This window comes from Marmota monax, unplaced genomic scaffold (assembly GCF_021218885.2).
Source record: "Marmota monax isolate L192 unplaced genomic scaffold, Marmota_monax_Labrador192_F-V1.1 WCK01_AAM20220418_F8-fsc00127, whole genome shotgun sequence".
Lineage (NCBI taxonomy): Eukaryota > Metazoa > Chordata > Mammalia > Rodentia > Sciuridae > Marmota > Marmota monax.
Window position 1 is genome coordinate 3470843 of NW_026692894.1, and position 22810 is coordinate 3493652.

A 22810-nucleotide genomic window follows, 5' to 3' on the forward strand; every position below is an offset into this window, starting at 1 on the left:
GAAGCTGTAAGGGCAACATGAATATCACTGAGGAGATGTAACATGGTGGCAGGCGCAGAGAGATCAAGTCTCTGACATCTTCAACTGCGTGGGCATAGTGAGCCGTAAACTGTCTAAATGCTGTTTGCTCAGGATCACTAGGCAATGCTGAGCTGACGTGGATCTGGGGTGTACAGGCTGGGCCCCTCAGAACACACACACAGAGCCCGAATCGGAGGCAATTAAGCTCCGGTTCGCCTGCTTCGTGTGACTCAGCACTAACGATCCCGCTGAAATAATTGGCCGGCCCTTAGGAACTTACAGAGGTAAAAGCCAACCGAGCCTTCATAGGCAGTGGCCACAGGACTGAAACGGGGATTGGGAGAGACAGTCAGGACCCACCCGTTGCATTGGTCATCCGGCAAAGGGAACAAACGGTCACCATTTGCATGGGATATCACCATGGCAGAGAAATGGCGTCATGGGCGGAGGAGATAACTGCAGTGAAACCAGCGCGACAGGTGTGTAATCCCCTAGCCATCTCTCTCCACACAGCGGGGGAAACCTTAAGGGCCACTCCCAGCTCTCCTGTGAACGCAATAACCAGACCGAGGGAACCAGGAGTGGCGCAGGACTCGCGGCGCGGAACTCCCGGCTACCGCTCCCACCAGTGCTGACAACTGAGGTCTCTTGCACCAGCTACCGGGGGCGTGGCTACAGGAGGGCAAGCAAATTCGCTGGGGGATCTCAGCCCCAAGCTCTACAAACTTAGGGTCTGAGGGAGGCAAACAGGGAGAGTGAGCCCAGGTGTTCATGAAAACAGGGCTCCCAGGAGCAGCAGACCTGGCGTGTAGCCAGTATTGTGGTGAGCGCCACAGGTGAGCACGGCCTGGCTTGAGGAAACACAAGACAAGGCCCTAGACACTCAGGATTGGAGACCCGCCCAGTCTAGGAGAAAGAGCTGCTGCACAGTGAATGGTTCCCACCTATTGACAGGAGAAGCTTGGCCCAGTGGGCACAGCTCCACCTACTGGAAGAGAAGTTAATAGAACTCTAGGACTGCATTTATTATTATTATTATTATCATTTTTTTTTCTTTTTTTTTTCTTTCTTCTTTTTCTTTCATTTTCAATTTTTATTTGTTGTTGTTCTTTAATTTTTTTTCAATGTTTCTATTTTTTTTAATTTTTTAAATTTTATTATTATTATTTTTTTTAATTTTAATTTTCATTTTTTATTATCACTATTATTTTTGTTAAAATTTTTTTTTCCGTCTTTTCTTTCTTTCTTTATTATCTAATCTTTGTTATTCTTGTTTCTTTTGTCTTTTCATTTCTTTTCAATCTTCTTATTCCCCCTTCCTTGAATTCTACCTGCCTACTCTCATTCTCTTTAGTGACTTCTTCCCTTCCCTTCTAATATCTTTCCTCTCAAGCATCAAATAAATCTATAAGAGTAAACAGTAACTCAGCAGTCAAACAGAACAAGAAGTAACATGAGCAGCATAAAAAAGCAAGGAAGAAAAGGAGTACAAACAATGAAGGACAGCCTAAATATTCAGGAGGACCTAGAGTCAGCAGAAAAATGGTCATATAAAGAACTCAAGGAATACCTTAGACAGATGGAATGGAACCTTAAAGAAGATACGAGACAGCAAATCCAAACAGTGAAAGAACACTTTGAAAATGAATTACATAGACAGATAAAAGAAGAAGTTAAGCATCTTTATCAGGAGATTGAGATTATAAAAAAAAACCAAACAATAATTCTAGAAATGAAGGAAACGATAAACCAAATTAAAAACTCAATTGAGAGTATCACTAACAGAGTGGAGCAAGTAGAAGCCAGAACATCAGATAATGAAGACAAAATATATCATCTTGAAAAGAGCCTAGCCAACTCAGAAAGGCTGGTTAAAAACCACGAGAAAAACATCCAAGAGATATGGGATAACATAAAGAAACCAAACCTACGAGTCATCGGGATAGAAGAAGGTACAGAGATTCAAACCAAGGGAATGAGTAACCTGCTGAAAGAAATAATTACAGAAAACTTTCCAGAAATAAAAAAGGAAACGGATATACAAATTGTAGATGCATACAGGACACCGAGCACACAAAATCACAGTAGACCAACGCCAAGACACATTGTTATGAAGATATCCAATATACAGAACAAAGAGAAAATACTAAAAGCTACAAGAGAAAGGAGGCAGATTACATTCAGGGGTAAACCAATAAGGTTAACAACGGATTTTTCATCACAGACGCTGAAAGCGAGAAGATCCTGGAACAACGTATTTCAAACACTGAAAGACAATGGATGCCAACCAAGAATTCTGTATCCAGCAAAATTAAGCTTCAGGTACGATAACGAAATAAAAATCTTTCATGATAAACAAAAGCTAAAAGAATTTGCAGCCAGAAAACCAGCATTGCAAAGCATCTTGAGCAAAACACTACACGAGGAAGAAATGAAAAACAATAACCAAAACCATCAGTGGGAAGTGCCTCTAAAAAAACAGAGGGCGGGGGGAAAGCTAACCATGGAGAAACAAACTAAATTAAAAAAAAAAAAAAAAAGAAGATAAATAATCAAGCATGGCTGGAAGTACAAACCATATATCAATAGTAACTCTAAACATTAATGGCTTAAACTCTCCAATAAAGCGACATAGGCTGGTAACATGGATTAAAAAAACAAATCCAACAATATGCTGCCTCCAGGAGACACATCTGATTGGAAAAGACATACACAGGCTGAAGGTGAAAGGTTGGGAAAAAATATACCATGCACACGGTCCTCGTAAGCAAGCAGGGGTGGCCATCCTCATATCGAATAAAATTGACTTCAAGACTAAATTAATCAAAAGGGATAAGGAAGGACATTATATACTGTTAAAAGGAACCATTTACCAACAAGACATAACAATTATCAATATTTATGCACCAAATAATGGTGCTGCGACGTTCATAAAACAAATTCTCCTCAAGTTCAAGAATCAAATAGACCACAACACAATAATTATGGGTGACTTCAACACACCTCTCTCACAATTGGACAGATCCTCCAAACAAAAGCTGAATAAAGAAACTATAGAACTCAATATCACAATCAACAACCTAGACTTAACTGACATATATAGAATATATCAACCATCATCAAGTGGATATACTTTTTTCTCAGCAGCACATGGATCCTCCTCAAAAATAGACCATATATTATGCCATAGGGCAACCCTCAGTAAATATACAGGGGTGGAGATAATACCATGCATTTTATCTGATCATAATGGAATGAAACTGGAAATCAATGATAAAAGAAGGAAGGAAAAATCCTACATCACATGGAAAATGAACAATATGTTACTGAATGATCAATGGGTTACAGAAGACATAAAGGAAGAAATCAAAAAATTCTTAGAGATAAATGAAAATACAGACACAACATATCGGAATCTATGGGACACAATGAAAGCAGTTTTAAGAGGGAAATTCATCGCTTGGAGGTCATTCCTCAAAAAAAGGAAAAACCAACAAATAAATGAGCTCACACTTCATCTCAAAGCCCTAGAAAAGGAAGAGCAAAACAACAGCAAATGTAGCAGAAGGCAAGAAATAATTAAAATCAGAGCGGAAATCAATGAAATTGAAACAAAAGAAACTATTGAAAAAATTAACAAAACTAAAAGTTGGTTCTTTGAAAAAATAAATAAGATCGACAGACCCTTAGCCATGCTAACGAAGAGAAGAAGAGAGAGAACTCAAATCACTAACATACGGGATGAAAAAGGCAATATCACAACAGACACTACAGAAATACAGAAGACAATTAGAAATTATTTTGAAAACCTATATTCCAATAAAATAGAAGATAGTGAAGACATTGATAAATTCCTTAAGTCATATGATTTGCCCAGACTGAGTCAGGAGGATACTCACAACTTAAACAGACCAATAACAATAGATGAAATAGAAGAAGCAATCAAAAGACTTCCAAGCAAGAAAAGCCCAGGACCGGATGGGTATACAGCGGAGTTTTACAAAACCTTTAAGGAAGAATTAATACCAATACTTTTCAAGTTATTCCAGGAAATAGAAAAAGAAGGAGCTCTGCCAAATTCATTCTATGAGGCCAACATCACCCTGATTCCGAAACCAGACAAAGACACCTCAAAGAAAGAAAACTACAGACCAATATCTCTGATGAACATAGATGCAAAAATCCTCAATAAAATTCTGGCGAACCGGATACAAAGGCACATCAAAAAAATTGTGCACCATGATCAAGTTGGATTCATCCCTGGGATGCAAGGATGGTTCAATATACGGAAATCAATAAATGTTATTCACCACATCAATAGACTTAAAAATAAGAACCATATGATCATCTCAATAGACGCAGAAAAAGCATTCGACAAAGTACAGCATCCCTTTATGTTCAAAACATTAGAAAAACTAGGGATAACAGGAACTTACCTCGACATTGTAAAAGCTATCTATGCTAAGCCTCAGGCTAGCATCATTCTCAATGGAGAAAAATTGAAGGCATTCCCCCTAAAATCTGGAACAAGACAGGGATGCCCTCTATCACCACTTCTATTCAATATAGTTCTCGAAACACTGGCCAGAGCAATTAGACAGACGAAAGAAATTAAAGGCATAAAAATAGGAAAGGAAGAACTTAAATTATCACTATTTGCAGATGACATGATTCTATACCTAGAAGACCCAAAAGGGTCTACAAAAAAACTACTAGAACTAATAAATGAATTCAGCAAAGTGGCAGGATATAAAATCAACACGCATAAATCAAAGGCATTTCTGTATATCAGCGACAAAACTTCTGAAACGGAAATGAGGAAAAACACTCCATTCACAATATCCTCAAAAAAAATAAAATACTTGGGAATCAACCTAACAAGAGAGGTGAAAGATTTATATAATGAAAACTACAAAACCCTAAAAAGAGAAGTAGAAGAAGATCTTAGAAGATGGAAAAATATACCCTGTTCATGGATAGGCAGAACTAACATCATCAAAATGGCGATATTACCAAAAGTTCTCTATAGGTTTAATGCAATGCCAATCAAAATCCCAACGGCATTTCTTGTAGAAATGGATAAAGCAATCATGAAATTCATATGGAAAAATAAAAGACCCAGAATAGCAAAAGCAATTCTAAGCAGGAAGTGTGAATCAGGCGGTATAGCGATACCAGACTTAAAACTATATTACAGAGCAATAGTAACAAAAACAGCATGGTACTGGTACCAAAACAGGAGGGTGGACCAATGGTACAGAATAGAGGACACAGAGACTAATCCACAAAGCTACAACTATCTTATATTTGATAAAGGAGCTAAAAGCATGCAATGGAGGGAGGATAGCATCTTCAACAAATGGTGCTGGGAAAACTGGAAATCCATATGCAACAAAATGAAACTGAATCCCCTCCTCTCGCCATGCACAAAAGTTAACTCAAAGTGGATCAAGGAGCTAGATATCAAATCAGAGACTCTGCGTCTGATAGAAGAAAAAGTTGGCTCCGATCTACATATTGTAGGGTCGGGCTCCAAATTCCTTAATAGGACACCCATAGCACAAAAGTTGATAACAAAAATCAACAAATGGGACTTACTTAAACTGAAAAGTTTTCTCTCAGCAAGAGAAACAATAAAAGAGGTAAATAGGGAGCCTACATCATGGGAACAAATTTTTACTCCTCACACTTCAGATAGAGCCCTAATATCCAGAGTATACAAAGAACTCAAAAAATTAAACAATAAGAAAACAAATAACCCAATCAACAAATGGGCCAAAGACCTGAACAGACACTTCTCAGAGGAGGACATACAATCAATCAACAAGTACATGAAAAAATGCTCACCATCGCTAGCAGTCAGAGAAATGCAAATCAAAACCACCCTAAGATACCATCTCACTCCAGTAAGATTGGCAGCCATTATGAAGTCAAACAACAACAAGTGCTGGAGAGGATGTGGGGAAAAGGGTACTCTTGTACATTGCTGGTGGGACTGCAAACTGGTGCGGCCAATCTGGAAAACAGTATGGAGACTCCTGGGAAAGCTGGGAATGGAACCACCATTTGACCCAGCTATTGCCCTTCTTGGACTTTTCCCTGAAGACCTTAAAAGAGCGTACTACAGGGATACTGCTACATCGATGTTCATAGCAGCACAATTCACAATTGCTAGACTGTGGAACCAACCCAGATGCCCTTCAATAGATGAATGGATAAAAAAAATGTGGCATTTATACACCATGGAGTATTACGCAGCACTAAAAAATGACAAAATCATAGAATTTGCAGGGAAATGGATGGCACTAGAGCAGATTATGCTTAGTGAAGCTAGCCAATCCCTAAAAAACAAATACCAAATGTCTTCTTTGATATAAGGAGAGCAACTAAGAACAGAGCAGGGAGGAAGAGCAGGAAGAAAAGATTAACATTAAACAGATACATGAGGTGGGATGGAAAGGGAGAGAAAAGGGAAATTGCATGGTAATGGAGGGAGACCCTCATTGTTATACAAAATTACATATAAGAGGTTGTGAGGGGAATGGGAAAATAAACAAGGAGAGATATGAATTACAGTGGATGGGGTAGAGAGAGAAGATGGGAGGGGAGGGAGGGGGGATGGTAGAGGATAGGAAAGGTAGCAGAATACAACAGTTACTAATAGGGCATTATGTAAAAATGTGGATGTGTAACCGATGTGATTCTGCAATCTGTATTTGGGGTAAAATTGGGAGTTCATAACCAACTTGAATCTAATGTATGAAATATGATATGTGAAGAGCTTTATAATGTTTTGAACAACCAATAAAAAAAAAATTAAAAAAAAAAAAAAAAAAAAAAAAAAAAAAAAAAAAAAAGGCTGGGCTGGGGTTGTGTCTCAGTGGTAGAGTGCTTGCCTAGCACATGTGAGGCACTGGGTTCAGTTCTCAGCACTACATAAAAAAATAAAGTTACCATATCCATCTACAGCTAAAAACATGTTTTTAAAAAAAAAAGAGAAGAAGAGAACAACCCTTAAAAAAAAAAGCAGGCAGAAAATACCACAAACTATAAGGAAAAGACAAATATCCATAAACACATGAAAATATATTCAATCTCATCAGTAACCAAGAAAATGAGAATTTAAATCCAGATGAGATGCCATTTCACACTCTGTGTTAGCAAGAATTTCTAAAATGAAAAATATTGTTTTCAAGGATGAGGAGCCACGGACCCTCTCATACTATGCATTGCCTGGTGAAGTGAGCCATGCATGCACCCTAGGACCCAGGAGATCAGCTCTTAGCAGGTGCAGCAAGAGGCAGATGCAAGAGGGCTCAGAGGTGTTTTATTCATGACAGCCCAAGCTGGAAACAACCCAGTGACCACCACCGGCGGAACAGATAAACAGATTGTGCACGCTCCAACTCCACCAAAGTGTTAATAAACTGTAGCAAGACAGATGAATCTCAGAAAGGTAATGCTGAGCACAAGTCAAATACAAACAAAAGGCAATGACACATTGGAGATAGAAACAAGTGATAAGCTCTAAAGAAAACCAAGACCAAGACCAAGTTCAGGCGAGCAGGGAGAGGACCAGTCAGGGAATGCCAATCTTCTCAATCTTGGCCTGGGTGACAGGAACATGGTTGTTTATTCAATTACAGTTCTTGCAGTATTATAGGGATTTTTTTTTCAAACAGCCTTTTAATGGATGTTTTATTTTAAATTTTATATTTTTAAAAATTAATAAAAATTAAAATAATATTATGAGAATCATATTATTATAGGGAGTATTATCAGACATAGTTAGCATATTTTCAACTTGCCTTGCAACAAATATTCTTCTTTTCATTGTATCCAAAGATAACCGTGTAGCTTTTTGAAGACTGTCCAGTAGTTGATGAGAGAAAAAAGCAAAGACCTCTTTACATTCCTGTAATAAGAAATCATATTAAATTTCATACCCCAAAATAAACTTCCATCATCCCCAGAACAATGACACATATTAGAAGTTACATGTGAAAGGCGAGAAATAATACACTATACAATTTCAATGACACTATTTAAATAAAGGTAATACTAAATTACTTGTCTGGTTTTTTTTTAGGCAAATAACATTACATGAAAAGTGTGCTTGCAGCCAGGTGTGGTGGTGCCCACCTGAAATCCCAGCTAATCAGGAGGCTGAGGCAGGAGGATCACAAGTTTGAAGTTAGCCTGGGCAACTTATAGTGAGATTCTATCTCAAAATAAAAAGGGCTGAGGATGTAGCTCAGAGGTAGGATGCTTGCCTATCATGTGTGAGGGGAGGGAGGGAGGGAGGGAGAGAGAGAGAGAGAGAGAGAGAGAGAGACTAAGAGAAGAGAAAAGAAAAAAAGAAGAGTGTTTTGCAACAACACCCTATCAAACCAGAATGACTGACTCAAAATGTAAAAATCAAAAACAGTTTATTTAAAATCATCCTGGTTTGCTCAACACTGAATCATTCACCCAACAAACCTGAAGCACTTGAGTGCTGTGTACTTCTCAATGCTGAGGGGCATGGGCACAGGTGAAAGATTTGTCTCTATCATCAAAATGTTCAGCATGGTTTGAGGTGGGTGGTGAACCCCCAGGGCTCAGCAAGCCCTCTACCTCAGCCCCCAGCCCCATCTGGCTCACACATCAGGGTCCAGATTCTGACTACTCTGCCCCCTGGGGCTAAGTAGGAGAGTAAGGTTGAGTTGGGTTGGAAGAGTTATTAGGAATGAGCAAAAAAGAATTTCAAGCTTCTCCATGTGGTCAGGGGTGACAATGATCAAGCTAAAGCACAGGCATTGATGTGATCAGATTGTAATGCTAGAGAGACCATTCCTCCGATGGCGTGGGAGTCGGATTTGAGAGGTAGAGAAGACAGCACAACGCAGCTCCCAGTGACTCCCACAATTAGGGAGTCTCTACTGGGGCTCAGTCTTGTTTTAAGACCCCCTAATCTGGTATCAAAGGGAATGCAACTGCTAGCGAGGGTTCACTGAGATGGGGGGCACTTTTCCTGTTCAGCTTTCTGCCTGTTGTTAAACTCGTCGTTAATGGCTTCCTGGTGCGTGGTACTGCAAATTCTAAGCTAAAATCTAGACCCTGTAGGGAATCAACTCCCAACCAGTTTGTGATCTCGTCATTGAGCAAGAAGGCAAGTTTATTACAGTTAGAATTTATTTCCAAAACTGTATTACAGTATGTAAAAGTAGGTAAGAAAAAAGAATGAAGAGAGGGTGGGTATGAGGGATTAAAAGAAAACTGCCAGGAGGAGGAGACAGCAGGAACGTGTGAGAGTGGCCTTCAAAGTTGATAGGTGACCATGAGACAGAAACCCCCTGCCTCCTTTTCAACCTTCACCCTCACCACAATGTGACCATTTGCCCATTCAATCTGTTTCTCCTGCTGGGAAAGGCCACGGGTCAACCATAGTGCAATCCCTGGGCCCCAAGTGAATCATTATCAGGACTTGGGATACAGACAACTCAATTAAACCCAATAACAAGGACAAAGTTCCACACTGAGTGAAATGAATGGGTGCTATAAGTTGCATTTACTATGTAAGAAAACATGGCCAGACCACAATGGAGGAAGATCCTATAGAAACTGTAACAGACAAACCTCATCAAAAGTTAGTGATAGGGAGCTGGGGTTGCGGCTCAGCGGTAGAGCGCTTGCCTAGCACGCTTGAGGCACTGGATTCAATCCTCAGAACCACATAAAAATAAAATAAAGGTTATTGTGTCCACCTACAACTAAAACAATTTAAAAAAAAATAAAGTTAGTGATATTGGGAAGAACCTTAAGGATTACCTGATCTTACAATGTGCAACTGGAAATTGTATTTTTGGGAATCTGTTATAAATTAGGCATAGGTTAGTTTCAGAACTGCCTGGAAGTAGCCCCCTTTGGGTTACGTATAATCCAATGAGTCGTAATGAAATCTGCAAGAGGTTGTTTCACAGTAAATACCTTTTTAAACTCATCCTCTTTGTCATTAGCATCACCCTCGGTCACCAAATTCGACTCATAATCATTGCCTTCGCCCTCCTCCATTTCACTTCCAAAAACAACATGTTTCTGGTGTTCTATGGATAGAAGACAAAACAAAAACAGAGTATGTAAATTCTTCAGCATTAGGTTTATTCTATGTGGCAAAACCTTCTTAGGAAGCTCATTTTTTAAAGCTGTTAAAGACTTACTTTTATCTTTCTTTCATTTACATATTTTTTTGCATTTGTTCCTATAGGAGTGTCATCCTCAAATTCAATTAAACCGTGAATCTCAGTAGAATCATCATTTTACTAAGAAATATAATTCTGTCAATATACTCTTTTTTAAAAATATTTTTTTAGTTGTAGTTGGAAACAATACCTTTATTTTTATTTGTTTTTATTTTTATGTGGTGCTGAGGATCGAACCCAGTGCCTCGCACATGCAAGGCGAGTGCTCTACCGCTGAGCCACAACCCCAGTCCCTGTCAATAAACTCTTAATGTCTAGAATTAAGACAAGTTTTAAGAGGGTTTTACATATTATGTTTCTTAATTATTTGTTCACCTGTTGAGTTTTCTAACTTAATGAAGATTTATTTTTAATTTCTGATACTTGTGATTTAAAAACATGGTTAAACTAAGTGAAGACTTCTTGGAGCAAAGACAGCATGCTGTGCATTCTCATTTTAGGCTCAGAGCATCTCAACCTCAGCACTACTGATATTTGGGGCTTTGTCGTTGAGAGCTATCCTTTAGGATATTTAGCAATATCCCTGGCCCCCCTACCCAATCCTCTTAGAATGTCACTTGCATGAGTTTTCTGCTTGACCAGAATGTTCTCTCATTCCAAAAAGCCATAGTTCAAACATAGATGCCATAGTTCAAACATGTTGGTCTGTAGCTCACCCTTTTAGGCAAAGCTATCTCTTCAAGTCTCCTTCAAAACCTCAACACTAATCAAAATGGATTCTACTGTCACGTATAACTAAAAGGAACCAATAAAGTTTTTTTTAAAAAAAAAATCACATTGGAGCTGGGCACTGTGGCACACACCTGTAATCCCAGCAGCTCTAGAGGATGAAGCAGGAGGATGGCAAGTTCAAAGCCAGCCTCAGCAGTGGCGAGGCACTAAGCAACTTAGTGAGACCCTGTCTCTGAATAAAATACAAAATAGGGCTGAGGATTTGGCTCAGTGGTTGAGTGCCCTGGTAACCCCCCACAAAAAACAATCACATTGTACATCATCATATGTGCAAATACGTGTCAATCAAAAATTTTAAAATACAAACAAAAGAGACCTTTTCAATGTCTTTTCCTGAAACAGAAATAATTTAATCTGCATATTGCCTCATGAATATTTGAGGACATTGACTATAACTTCTTGGCCAAAGAATCAAAGTGTGTATCCACCCTATTAAGGTTAAGAAGATAACTGGCAATTGGCAAAAATAGATAACATATCTTTTATTAAAAAAAAAAAAATCCACACCAGTCAGTGGCCTGCCTCACACAAAGCCAACCTCCCCCTATGTTACTGAGCAGGGGATGGTGGGAAGAGCAAGTATCTAGGCAAATACAGGGATCATGACTGACATATATAGACAAGTCCCCATAAAATATTAACAAGTAAATCCTCCAATTACAAATTTCTACCTAGACAGTTCTTATTTCGAACTTGAAAACAAAACTTCAAAACAAAATATCTATTTCCCTTCAAATGTACCCAAAGATTCTAAATATGTAGGACAGGGCAATCTGAGCAATACTAAAAGTTCCAGATTCTTAAACCACAATTAAGGAAGCAGGAAGCAAAGATCTCTTCCTGGGAATCTTTTCTTAAAATCCTCTGCCCCTGCTAGAGAAGATCAAATTCAGCAGCTTGTTTTGGAGGCGCTTATTTACACATATTTACTAAAATTATTAAAACTTTGGACTTCATTGAGGGAATGAGATTCTGAAATTGGGAGGACTGGAAATGGAGTCAAAATCATTTCAACCACTTTAAATAATCCAGGCACCTTGTCATATAGATTTTCCTCAGCAAAGTGAATCAGGGTGATGAGGGCTTTGGCAAAGTCAAAAAGCGTGAAGACAAAGCTTTGTACGCCTTTTGTTAACCACGGGGTAGGAGGTGGGGGGAAGATCTGCCATGGTGTGATCTTTGATTCCTTGGGGGTACACTTTCCACTAGGTCCCATTTACCTGTACCCTGACACCGTTCTAAGGAAGAAGACGCAGCTGGTACCATTCAGAGAAAGATCTAGGGGGAAAATGAAACTTAGTCTTGCCCAAATAAAGTTTTCTGGATTCATGAGAATCTTAGATTTTATCCTTGTCTGGTTTATTTTTTTAAAAAAGTAAAATGAATCAAAGGATCAAAGTGACATGATTGATTAGAATGCTATTCAAAAAGAAAAAGAAACGCAGCAAGCCTGAGGATGTAACCATAACCTGCTTATAAGGTTGGTCCTTGGTTGGCATCTGGGAACCCTGGATTTCAGAGGTTGCCACTATTTCCTAAGTGACAAGAGAACTCACAGAGCCTAAACTATACAAAAACGCAGTTTATGATGGACACCTGCTTTGGAGTCCTGAATTTTGCTACCTGCTAAGTGGAAGGTGCTCATATGAGGACATATCTGTAGCCCTCGTGACTCAAAAATTAACTAGTGAAATTACCTGGTACTGGTTTTATTGCTTTCCCAGTGTATTTAACTTCATAAATTTGCTCAAATATTAATATAAGTTCTCTGACAGCTTCTTCCACATGCTTACTTTTGTGGTTTAGAATATCAGCCCACTCTCTCGTGTACGTCTATTAAATAAAGAAATGACTATTAATTTTCAGATACCTAAAAGTGGTGAAAATTTATTAATATGACTTTATTAATTTTAATAATTAATTATACTTTATTTATTTTATGTATTTAATTAAAATTAGTTATTTAAATATTTATTAATATTTGTTAATAAAATTATTTATTAATATTTATTAATATTAAATGTTTGGATAAATATTTACTTAATAAATAAATAAATAAATGTTTGTTTGGGTGAATATTTAATTAATAAATAAATAACATGACTATTAATTTATGAAAATATAATTAAGTTTACTTAAAAATAACTAGAGAGGTTGGGAGAAGAACTCAGTAGTAAAGCATTTTCCAAGGATGCTCAAGGCCCTGGGTTTGATCCCTGGTACCACAAATAAATAAATAAGATAATGTTGACCATGTTTCAGATCTAAAATTGCCTGCCGCCCAAAGCACAGATGGTAAGGTCCAAGCAAAAGATGACAAAGAAAAAAATCTATTCTTTTTCTAGTATTTGACTCAATCACACCCATAAGTCTAGAACAGAAAGACACTGCCAAAAGTTGAAAATGAGATATGGTATGAAAGGTACAATCCAAAGTGTTACATGGAGAATTGAGTGAGGTAAAGTCTTTAATTAAACATGGTGCTATATGCCAGGCATTGATCTAAGAGTTCATATGTATTAGCTAATTTAATTAAAGGACATCCTCTAGTAATAATTAACATTATGGTCTCTATTTCACAGAAAGCCAAGGCTCAGAAGTTAAGAAATTTGCCCAGGTCACCCAGTAGGTGGTAAGAATAAGAGTTTGAACTCATCTTTGATTCACAAAGTCTGTGTTTTGCTTTTCTGACCTTTTCCAATAGCCAGAAAAGGGTTTAATGAAGAAGTTGAGAGCTAGTCAAATTCAGAAAACTGGCTCATAAAATTGAATAAGGCTTTGAACATATCAAACGATATCCCTGCATTTTATAAAAGAGTCAAGTAAATGGTAGCTGTCAACTTGGACCTTCAAATCAAAACCACTATGAGGGGCTTGGGTTGTAGCTCAGAGGTGGAGCGCTTGCCTAGCATGTGTGAGGCACTGGGTTTGATTCTCAGCATTGCATATAAATAAATTAATAAAATAAAGGTCCATTAACATCTAAAAAAAAAACCAACACCATGAGATGCCACTTCACACTCACTCTGAGGGCTATAATTAAAAAGACAGAAGACAGTAAGTGCCAGTAAGGATGGAGGGAAACTGGAACCCTCATAACTACTGGCAGGATTGCAAAATGATGCAGCCACTTTGGAAAACATTATGGCAGTTCTTCAAAAGGTTAAACAGAGTGTTAACATATGACCCAGCAACTCCACTCCTATATATGTACCCCCAAAAAAGAAAACATGTCTACACATAATGTTATAAACAGCATTATTAATAACAGCCCAAAACTGGAAATGACCAAATATCTATCAACTGATAAATGCATAACTAAAAGGTGACACATCCACACAATGCACTATTGTTACTGGAATAAAGTCTGGGCTGCCCACAACTCACAGGCCAATATTCGGGACACAAGAGTTGATAGGAAAGAATCAAATTTATTCAGGGGCTGGCATCTTGGAAGACGGAGGCACTGTCAACCTCAAAGCTCCATCTTGGGAGGTCAAGGAGTATAAAGGGTTTTTTTAGTGAGGAAAAGGAGGAGCAGGGCAGGAAGGCCACATGAGTGAGGCCTTTGCCATCTAGGCTGTGTATCTCCTATTTCGCTTCTTCTCTGGGGTACAGGAGCATTGAAATGGACCTCAACCTCCTGGGTCTAGATTCTGTAGTTCTTTTTAGATGGATATGCTACTTTTCAGCAAGTTAAAGCCACACTGATTTACCTGCTTTGTGTTAATTGAGCATAGAACTAAAGACTAAGGAGGGGCATTATCAAGGTCATCACTTGTTCTGGGTTCTGTAAATCTCAAGAAAAATTTAGCAGCAAACATCTTAACCATTTCAGAGGACTTCCCTTTAGAATTTAGTATGAAGAGGATATAATGCTCGCAAAAGGATTAGGGAGAGGCAACAACCTTAAGGAAGAGATAAAGAAAGGACATTTGCAAAAGAAACAAAATTCTGACACATGTGACACTGAATGAACTGTGCTAAGTGAACAAAGCCAATTTATAATATTCTAAAATGCACCACAGTGATGGTTGTATAGCTCTGAATACACTAAAAGACATTGAGTTATACAGTTTGCATGGTTGAGCTGCAAGGTTTATGAATTTTATCTCAATAAAGCTGTTTAAAAATAATAATTAGTGCCAGAAATATTTTGAAGCAGAAATTAGGGAAAGAAAAATTAACGGGAGGTGGGAAAGTGAAGGCAGCACGTATGAAGAATTGGAGGAGTTTGGTTGTAAATGAGAGGTGAAGGGTAGTTTTTGTGGGCAAGGAAGAGGTGAAGGTATATTGGACTGCTGATGGGAAGGATCCATTCGGTACTACTGAGAAACTGATGTCACTCCATTTTGGAGAAACCAGCCTCTACCTCAGAGCAAAGCCTGCCCAAGGAAGGGGGCATGACCCTTGTCCTTGGAAAAACCTACAGAGCACTCCTAGGCACATACCCACCCTGCTGAGTTGTTGGTCTACAAATAACAGGAAAGATCTGCAGCGCCAGGTATCCCTGACTCAGTTAGTCTAGGTGAGGACCCATAGCAACCCCCTAGCAACCTCCAATCAGCATGAGATAGGGAAAATACCTGGGATGCCAGATGACCCCCCAATAGTTTATGGTGGTTGATAACATGTTAGGAAACCAAATAGTTCAGCATGTACTCCCCTCGTGGCCTAAACCAATCAGTTCAAAGGAATCCCCTTCTTGTACTAACCAATCACCCCTACCCAACTTGTTCCCTCCAGTGAATGTGCTAATCAATGTTAAGAGTTGTTGTTTGATTTTCCCGCGGTGTGGAATGGTTTGCTATGTGATGTTGTGACACATAGAGTACCCCCAAAACCTATAAAATCTCACTGAACAAATGACCGCGACTCACTCCCTGGGACCGCTGCGTCAGAAACGGTTGTGAGTCCAGGCTCGAGCTTGCAATTTAGACTCTTGTGTGATTGCATCGGATTCAGCTCCTGGAGGTCTATTGGGGTCCCACGAATCTGGCATTACAGTACAAAGTTGAAGATATCGAAAACAGGGGGACTAATAGAGCAAAGTCACCAAGAAGGGGTGTTAGATAGCTACTTCGTTGTTGTGACCAAAAGACCTGACAGAACAGATGAAAGTTCATTCTGGCTCACAGTTTCAGAGATTCAGTGCAGAGTCAGCCAACCTCATGCCCTGGGCTCAAGGTGAGCAGATCACGGTGGAAGAGAGTGGTAGAAGAAAACAGCTCAGAACATGGCAACCAGGAGAGAGAGAGAGAGCACATTCTGTTCACCGAGGACAAAATATGTTACCCTCAGCCATACCCTACCTGCCAACAATAAACGCCTAGTGGATTAATCCAGTGATTAGTTTACACTTTTCACAATCTGATCATTTCACCTCTGAAAACTCCTGCGTTGTCTTTACCCATGAGCTTTTGGGGGACACCTCATCTCTGAACCATAACAGAAGTCAAAAAGGCATGAGATCTTGAACCCATTTGGAGGATCTCAATTTTGAAAAGAGGCAGAAACTTTCTCCATGGATCCAGAAGGAAGAAAAGATGGATACAGGAGCAGTCGACAATGCAACTGTAAAATGGATTTATATGCTTTAATTTATAAACCTATAAATAATCCCTGCCACTCTGTCAAGGCCATTTGCCAAACACTCCAGGTGCCATTCTTCATTCGCAGCATGACACCCATTCTCCACGCTTCTCTGCCCTTCTCTGTGTAGTGGGAAGCTGACTACTTGACTCCCTTAAACTCCAGCTGGGTTTGAGAAGACAGGAAAGCTGGAGGAGAGAGAGTGACAGGTTTTCTTTTCTACTCTCTCCTTGCTTAGAAGCTGCATCTCGGTTCACAAAATGGTTTGAAACCACTGTTTGACCCAAACTAACTTCACCCTAAAAAATTAATGTATATCATTTTACAAAACTGATTTCTGCTCAGAGACCTACCTGGCTTGCCTTGTGCTTAACAAATTATATTCTGCCTTCACTTCAATGGTCCTGCCCAATGGTAGGTTTGTACAAAGGCAGTTCAAGCTTTGCTAGATCTTAAGATTACTCCAGGGCAAGTGACTGTGGCATACTGATTTGCAAAGGTGCTTTTCAAAGTTCCACTTCCTGCATCATGACTTATAGCACTGAGACTTTCCACTTATTTAATAATAACATTTTTAAAATTGTGTCATCAATACAAACACAACATTCATACTCAGTCACTTATTCTATCCCAGTTTGCTCCATTTGTGTGGTCTCTTCCTATGCATGTAAAAGTTCTTTGTTCTTGTACTCAAAGTAAATTATCTTTGGTAGCATGAGTTTTCCCTCCTCAGCAACTGATGGAGTCAAAATAGTTATAAATACATCATGTGAGAAGATGATTTCATTATAAATACGACAAAAGGAAGGAAACCAACATAGAAATTCCCCTACTCTTTTGTATTCTGTTTTTATGTAGATAAGATCTGGTATTAAATGCATGTAGTCAAATTCTAGGAATAAAGTTCATATAGTCAAATTCTAGGATTAGAGAGAAGAAAGTGGCAGGCAGAAAATTATCCCCAAGCAGGAAATGAAACACTTCTTTGGAAAATTTCAATTGCTGTGTAAAGACCCATACAGCATTTGAAGAAGTTCTCCCTCCTTCAAAAACATGTAATTCAGGGAACAGAGCAGACAGGGAGTATCCTAGGTTAATTTTACAGGTGACTGGAGAGCTGAAACAGAGATTCAGGGTGCTCTGAAGGGAGGTCTTTCTTGGGGATGAAGGAATGAAACTCTAATATAATAGTGTATTTGAAAGAGAATATGAAAGGAGAAGCAATTAGAAACACCAGGAAAAATAAAAAGCTTATAAGAAGATATATTACACACATACGTCATAGCTCTGCATTAGCCATGTTGCTATTTACAATTACTGTTCAACTGAAAACAATAATGAAACTATTTTGAGAAGAAAAGGGAGGATTGGTAAAGGATAAGGTGAGAAAGGTACTTATTAAAGTAGGAAGAAAATAATGTACAAATTTGCCAATTCAAGAAATAGTACCCTCCAGTATGTTTCTTAAAGATGTAGAAATAATTATGAGAAATAAATAAAAATTTAAAAAAAAACGGGTGCCTTGGGAGAAATAGATTAACTCTAGATAGGGCAGAAGGGAAGGAGGGGAAGGGATGGGGCATGGGGTTAGAAATGATGATGGAATGTGATAGACATTATTATCCAAAGTACATGTATGAAGACACAAATTGGTGTGAATATACTTTGTATACAACCAGAGATATGGAAAAATTGTGCTCTGTATGTGTAATATTGTAATGCATTTTGCTATCATATATAAATTTTACAAATTAATTTAAAAAACAGGTGCCTTTCCTAGCACAGATTGTGTTCCCCTATAATGAGTAAACTATGCCATTAACATGGACCAAACAAATTTGTATCTTTCCACCATTTGTTGAATAACAATAAATTCATTTCACTTTCATTGGTTGTAATTCACGGAGTACCTCTGGGTCATAAGCCAGTCATAAGCCAAGCAATCAAGGATCTTTTATTCAAATATTAATAACTATAACACTCAAATCACACACTACACTTCACACAGTGGGTTACAGAAAAGCTAAGAAAGGGTTAAGGTGGCCACACGGTTCCAGGAGGCTGCACAGAAAGCAAAAGCAGACAGCAAATACAAACCCAAGAGTCCCTGCAGGTGACCGGATAAGATTAAGACTGCAACCCTGGACAGGAAGCCATCCTTGGTCTTCTCAAAAAGGACACCAGCAAACCAAACAAAACTTACCCAATAATGATAAAACTTACCCAATGATAAAACTTACCCAATAATGATAAAACTTACCCAATGATAAAACTTACCCAATAATGATAAAAGGATCAAACAACCAGGAAGATAAAATCATTTTACTCCTGAATAAACTAAGACTAAGAACAGGATATTAAAATGGATTGTCCAGTACTGTGATGGCCAAAGCTGAGAACAAGTGATTTTAAGCTCCTACACATTAGGAAGAAAGCACATCTTAAAAGGTAGTGCCACTGTCCACCTTGAGGTTACAGAGGGCAAGCTCACTCACTGATAGAGATTCAGTAGAGATAATGTGAGAACCTGTGCCCTCTAGAATTTGGAGGGCAGGGAGGGACTGACCCATGCCCAAGGAGTTCTGAGACTGGCAAGCTGCCCTAACCCCTGAAGGCAGAGTTGACCTGGGGAGAAGAAGCTGTGCCTTCAAAAAGAGAGAGGGCCAAAGCCCCCATTTCCCGTGGGTCAGACTGCACCCTGGACAGGAAGCCATCCTTGGTCATCTCAAAAAGGACACCAGCAAGATGATCCAAACCAGCACAGCGGACACAGTGGAAGCACAAGGTAGGCAGGAAAGGGAAGGGGAAAAAAAAAAGAGCTCAGTTAAAGACATTATTGAGTGCTTTTGAAAGAGACTGTGTTAGATACTAAGCCCCCAAAAACGAGTAAACAGGGTTCTATCTTTGCACTTTTGAGTCAATGAAGAGTAAACGATTATCCAAACAATTTCAATATAATGAGATGCTAAGGAGGTTAGAGATTTTATCCTGTAAGGATTAGATGTCATTGCCACTGAAGGATTTAAGTAGCAAGAGCTTCACGATCAGATATGGTGGCATTATGGATGCATATGATGGGGTCACATACAGAAGCAGAGAAACCAGTTAGATCACAACATCAATTGCAAACAAGCTTCAGGGGCCCAACCAAAGAAGTGGGCAGTAGGTACAGAAAAGAAGAGACAATTCAACTAAAATCTGAGTAAGAGGCAAAACATGTCTTAGCCTTAAGACTGGTGGGATTTAAGAAATAGAGGTAAGGGCTGGGGTTGTAGCTCAGTGGTAGAGCGCTTGCCTAGCATGTGAGAGGCACTGGATACAAATAAATAAAATAACAAATAAAAAAATTAACAATTAAAAAAAAGAAAAGAAATGGAGGTGAGGAAAGGTGATAATTCCCAGGTTTCTGAATGACTTACAGGGAAAGTTTGTTGTAGTTTAAACCATGAGGGAAATGATACTGCTCTAGGAACATGCACAGAGGAAGAGGAATCAGAAACCACTGGCAGAGCCCCAGGACACCAGCGCTGGGTGGAGGACATTAGTAAAATGATGTCTAGGGAGTGGCCACGGCTTGAGCTATTGGCGCCCTGTTAGCCTTTGGAGCTGAGGATGTCCAAAACAAGGATGTCCAAAAAATGCTACAGGCCCAGGTGTCTGCTTTTAGATTATCAATTCACATTTTATGCTTATGACTCAGTATTCTTGTGATTATAATAATTAAATGCATACCTCATTGAGGGTCAACATGTCTTCTACTTTGGTAGCACCATCTTCCGGCAAGGAAATTAACACTGTTTTGGCTATCTCCTTTAGAACGGTATCAATGTGCATTTCACACAAATCGTTGACCTACCAACGCGAGCAAGAATGAAAATACATTTTAAAAACAACTTTGTCCCTTTAGTGCTAGCTTTATGTATTTGAGTTACTAATTCACTTAGAGGACTAAAGTCTGGAAACTTGCACCCTGAGTCAGGCATCATTTGGTGGAAATGTTAGGAGTAGTACAACTGTAAAGAAAGCTTAGAACTAAGGTTTTCTTGAGCAGCAACTGTGCCATAACCTCCTATGCATTATCTCTGTTGTTCTTCATTCCAGCAAAAGGCATCAGTATCTCCACTTTATTTATTTATTCATTCATTCATTTATTTATTTATTTTGGTACCAGAGATTGAACTCAGGAGCACTTAACAACTGAGCCACATCCCCAGCCCTTTTGTGTATATGTGTGTGTGTGTGTGTGTTTTATTTAAAGACAGGGTCTCCCTGAGTTGCCTAGGACCTTGATAAGTTGCTGAAGCTGGCTTTGAACTCATGATCCTCCTGCCTCGGCCTCCCAAGCTGTTGGGATTATAGGCATGTGCCACCCCACCCGGCAGTATCACCACTTGAAAGCTAAAGACACCAAGGCTCACAAAAGTAAAGTAGCTTTAGAGAGGAACACATAGCTGGAAAAAGGCAGTGAATCCTACCCAGGTTTACCCAACTCCAAAGCCTCTGAGTTTGTTTATCATATTGTGCCACCATAATACACAGACTAGAATATCTAAAAAGATATGCATGGTCTAGGTAGCAAACATGTTAGAAATCCATAGATAGTCTCCATTTAGACTAAAGCCTCATATAGTTAATTTTAGAGCCATTAATATTAAATTTTAGGCACACTGTTCTGCTGTCTTCAACAGACTACAATTATCTCATTTTCTAAACTATAATGAACCATCATTTTATCATATTAAAGGCAAGATAATCCAGGATAAGAACAAGGCAACTCGATCCAAACCAGTAAAGGAAACATCAAGTGTTTTATTTTTAACTTAACGGATGTTCTTTTCATTAAGAGTCACCCCCATTAAAGAACTTCTATGTATAATTAAACTATTACTCATATTCTCAGTATTAATATATGTTCAATTTTACCTTCTTTAAAAGTTGATTGAACATATCCAAAACTGATTCAACTTCTTGAAAGAAGCTTTCCAGTGTTAAAGATGACCATGTTAATATCGTAAGCCCTTGCCTCAATACGGATTCCACCTACAAAAAAGTAAAGAGTTAACAGCTCCCTTTTCTTTTTTCTTTTCTGCAATACTGGGGATTGAACCCAGGGGTGCTCTCTACCAGTGAGCCACATCCGAGCCCTTTTAATGTTTTTGTTTTGAGACCAGGTCTTGCCAAGTTGTGGAAGCTGGCATCAAATTTCAACCCTCCTGCCTCCGCTCCGCCTCCTCAATTGCAAGGATTACAGGCCTGTGCCACTGTACCAGAAAACAGCGCCCTACCTTTTTTTTTTTTTTTTTTGGTACTGGGGATTGAACTCAGGGACACTTAACCACTGAGCCATCTCCCCAGTCCTTTTAATTTATTATTTTGAGACAGGGTCTCACTAGGAACAGCTCCCATTATTAACAGGAGCATCTGCATGTATAAAAAGGCTTTCTTTTATTACCTGCAAATATTATAGGTTATATTTTCCTAATTATATTTTCCCAGCATTATGCCTAATAAAGATGAGGGTTTTTTTGTTTTAAATCATCTTTGGCTGTCCAGGAAGCAATCATGGAGCTTTAGGAAATGCTTATGATTTTGATTTAGTTTTTTTCCAAAGGCAACAAATTTAGACAAGAAATCATTGTGTAGGGAGAAAAAACAAAAAAACAGAGCCATAAAGTTGAACTAGAAAAATAGAGGGTCTAGATGAGAATAGATGACCTAAAACCCATAATCTATAGAATATGAATCTAATTTTAAGTAATAGGGAAATCAATGTAAATCTTCAGCATTACCAAACCTTTTTCACTTTAGGGGTCATCAGATTGACAAACACAGTAGGCACTTCCTGACATAAATCATCATAATACTGCAGAAGACCCTGTAAAAATAAAATGGTATATTTTACTTTGGTTCATTTTAAAGCAATAGCCATATTTTGATTCATACTAGGAAGGTTTCATTCAACCTGTTTCCTCATGTCCTGCCACTGTAGAGGTTACTCATATACATTTATATTGATTTACCCTACTTTTCTATCACCTGTAAATTATCTGTGCCCTCTCTTCAGGTATCTAGTCAATAGTACTTTCCAGGCTTTATTTTTTCATATTTATAATTTTTCTTTGTAGATGTTATTGCAAATTGTTGGATAATAATCTTTCTGTGATAGCTGTTATTATACATTTTCCCCTTTCCGTTCCTCATCTTCTGACATATTAAAATATACG

General features: G+C 38.6%; 1 protein-coding gene across 1 annotated transcript in view; it reads right to left on the minus strand.

Annotated features, from left to right (window-relative positions):
* Dnah8 (dynein axonemal heavy chain 8) overlaps nt 1–22810 on the minus strand; it is a 295657-nt gene that overhangs the window by 207806 nt on the left and 65041 nt on the right. The window contains exons 18-23 of the mRNA XM_046450645.2: nt 22381–22461; nt 21510–21626; nt 20319–20438; nt 12692–12827; nt 9991–10106; nt 7830–7936 (exon numbers count right to left, since the gene is read on the minus strand). Of these exons, the coding sequence (XP_046306601.2) occupies nt 7830–7936; nt 9991–10106; nt 12692–12827; nt 20319–20438; nt 21510–21626; nt 22381–22461 (677 nt within the window). The remainder of the gene's footprint in view (nt 1–7829; nt 7937–9990; nt 10107–12691; nt 12828–20318; nt 20439–21509; nt 21627–22380; nt 22462–22810) is intronic.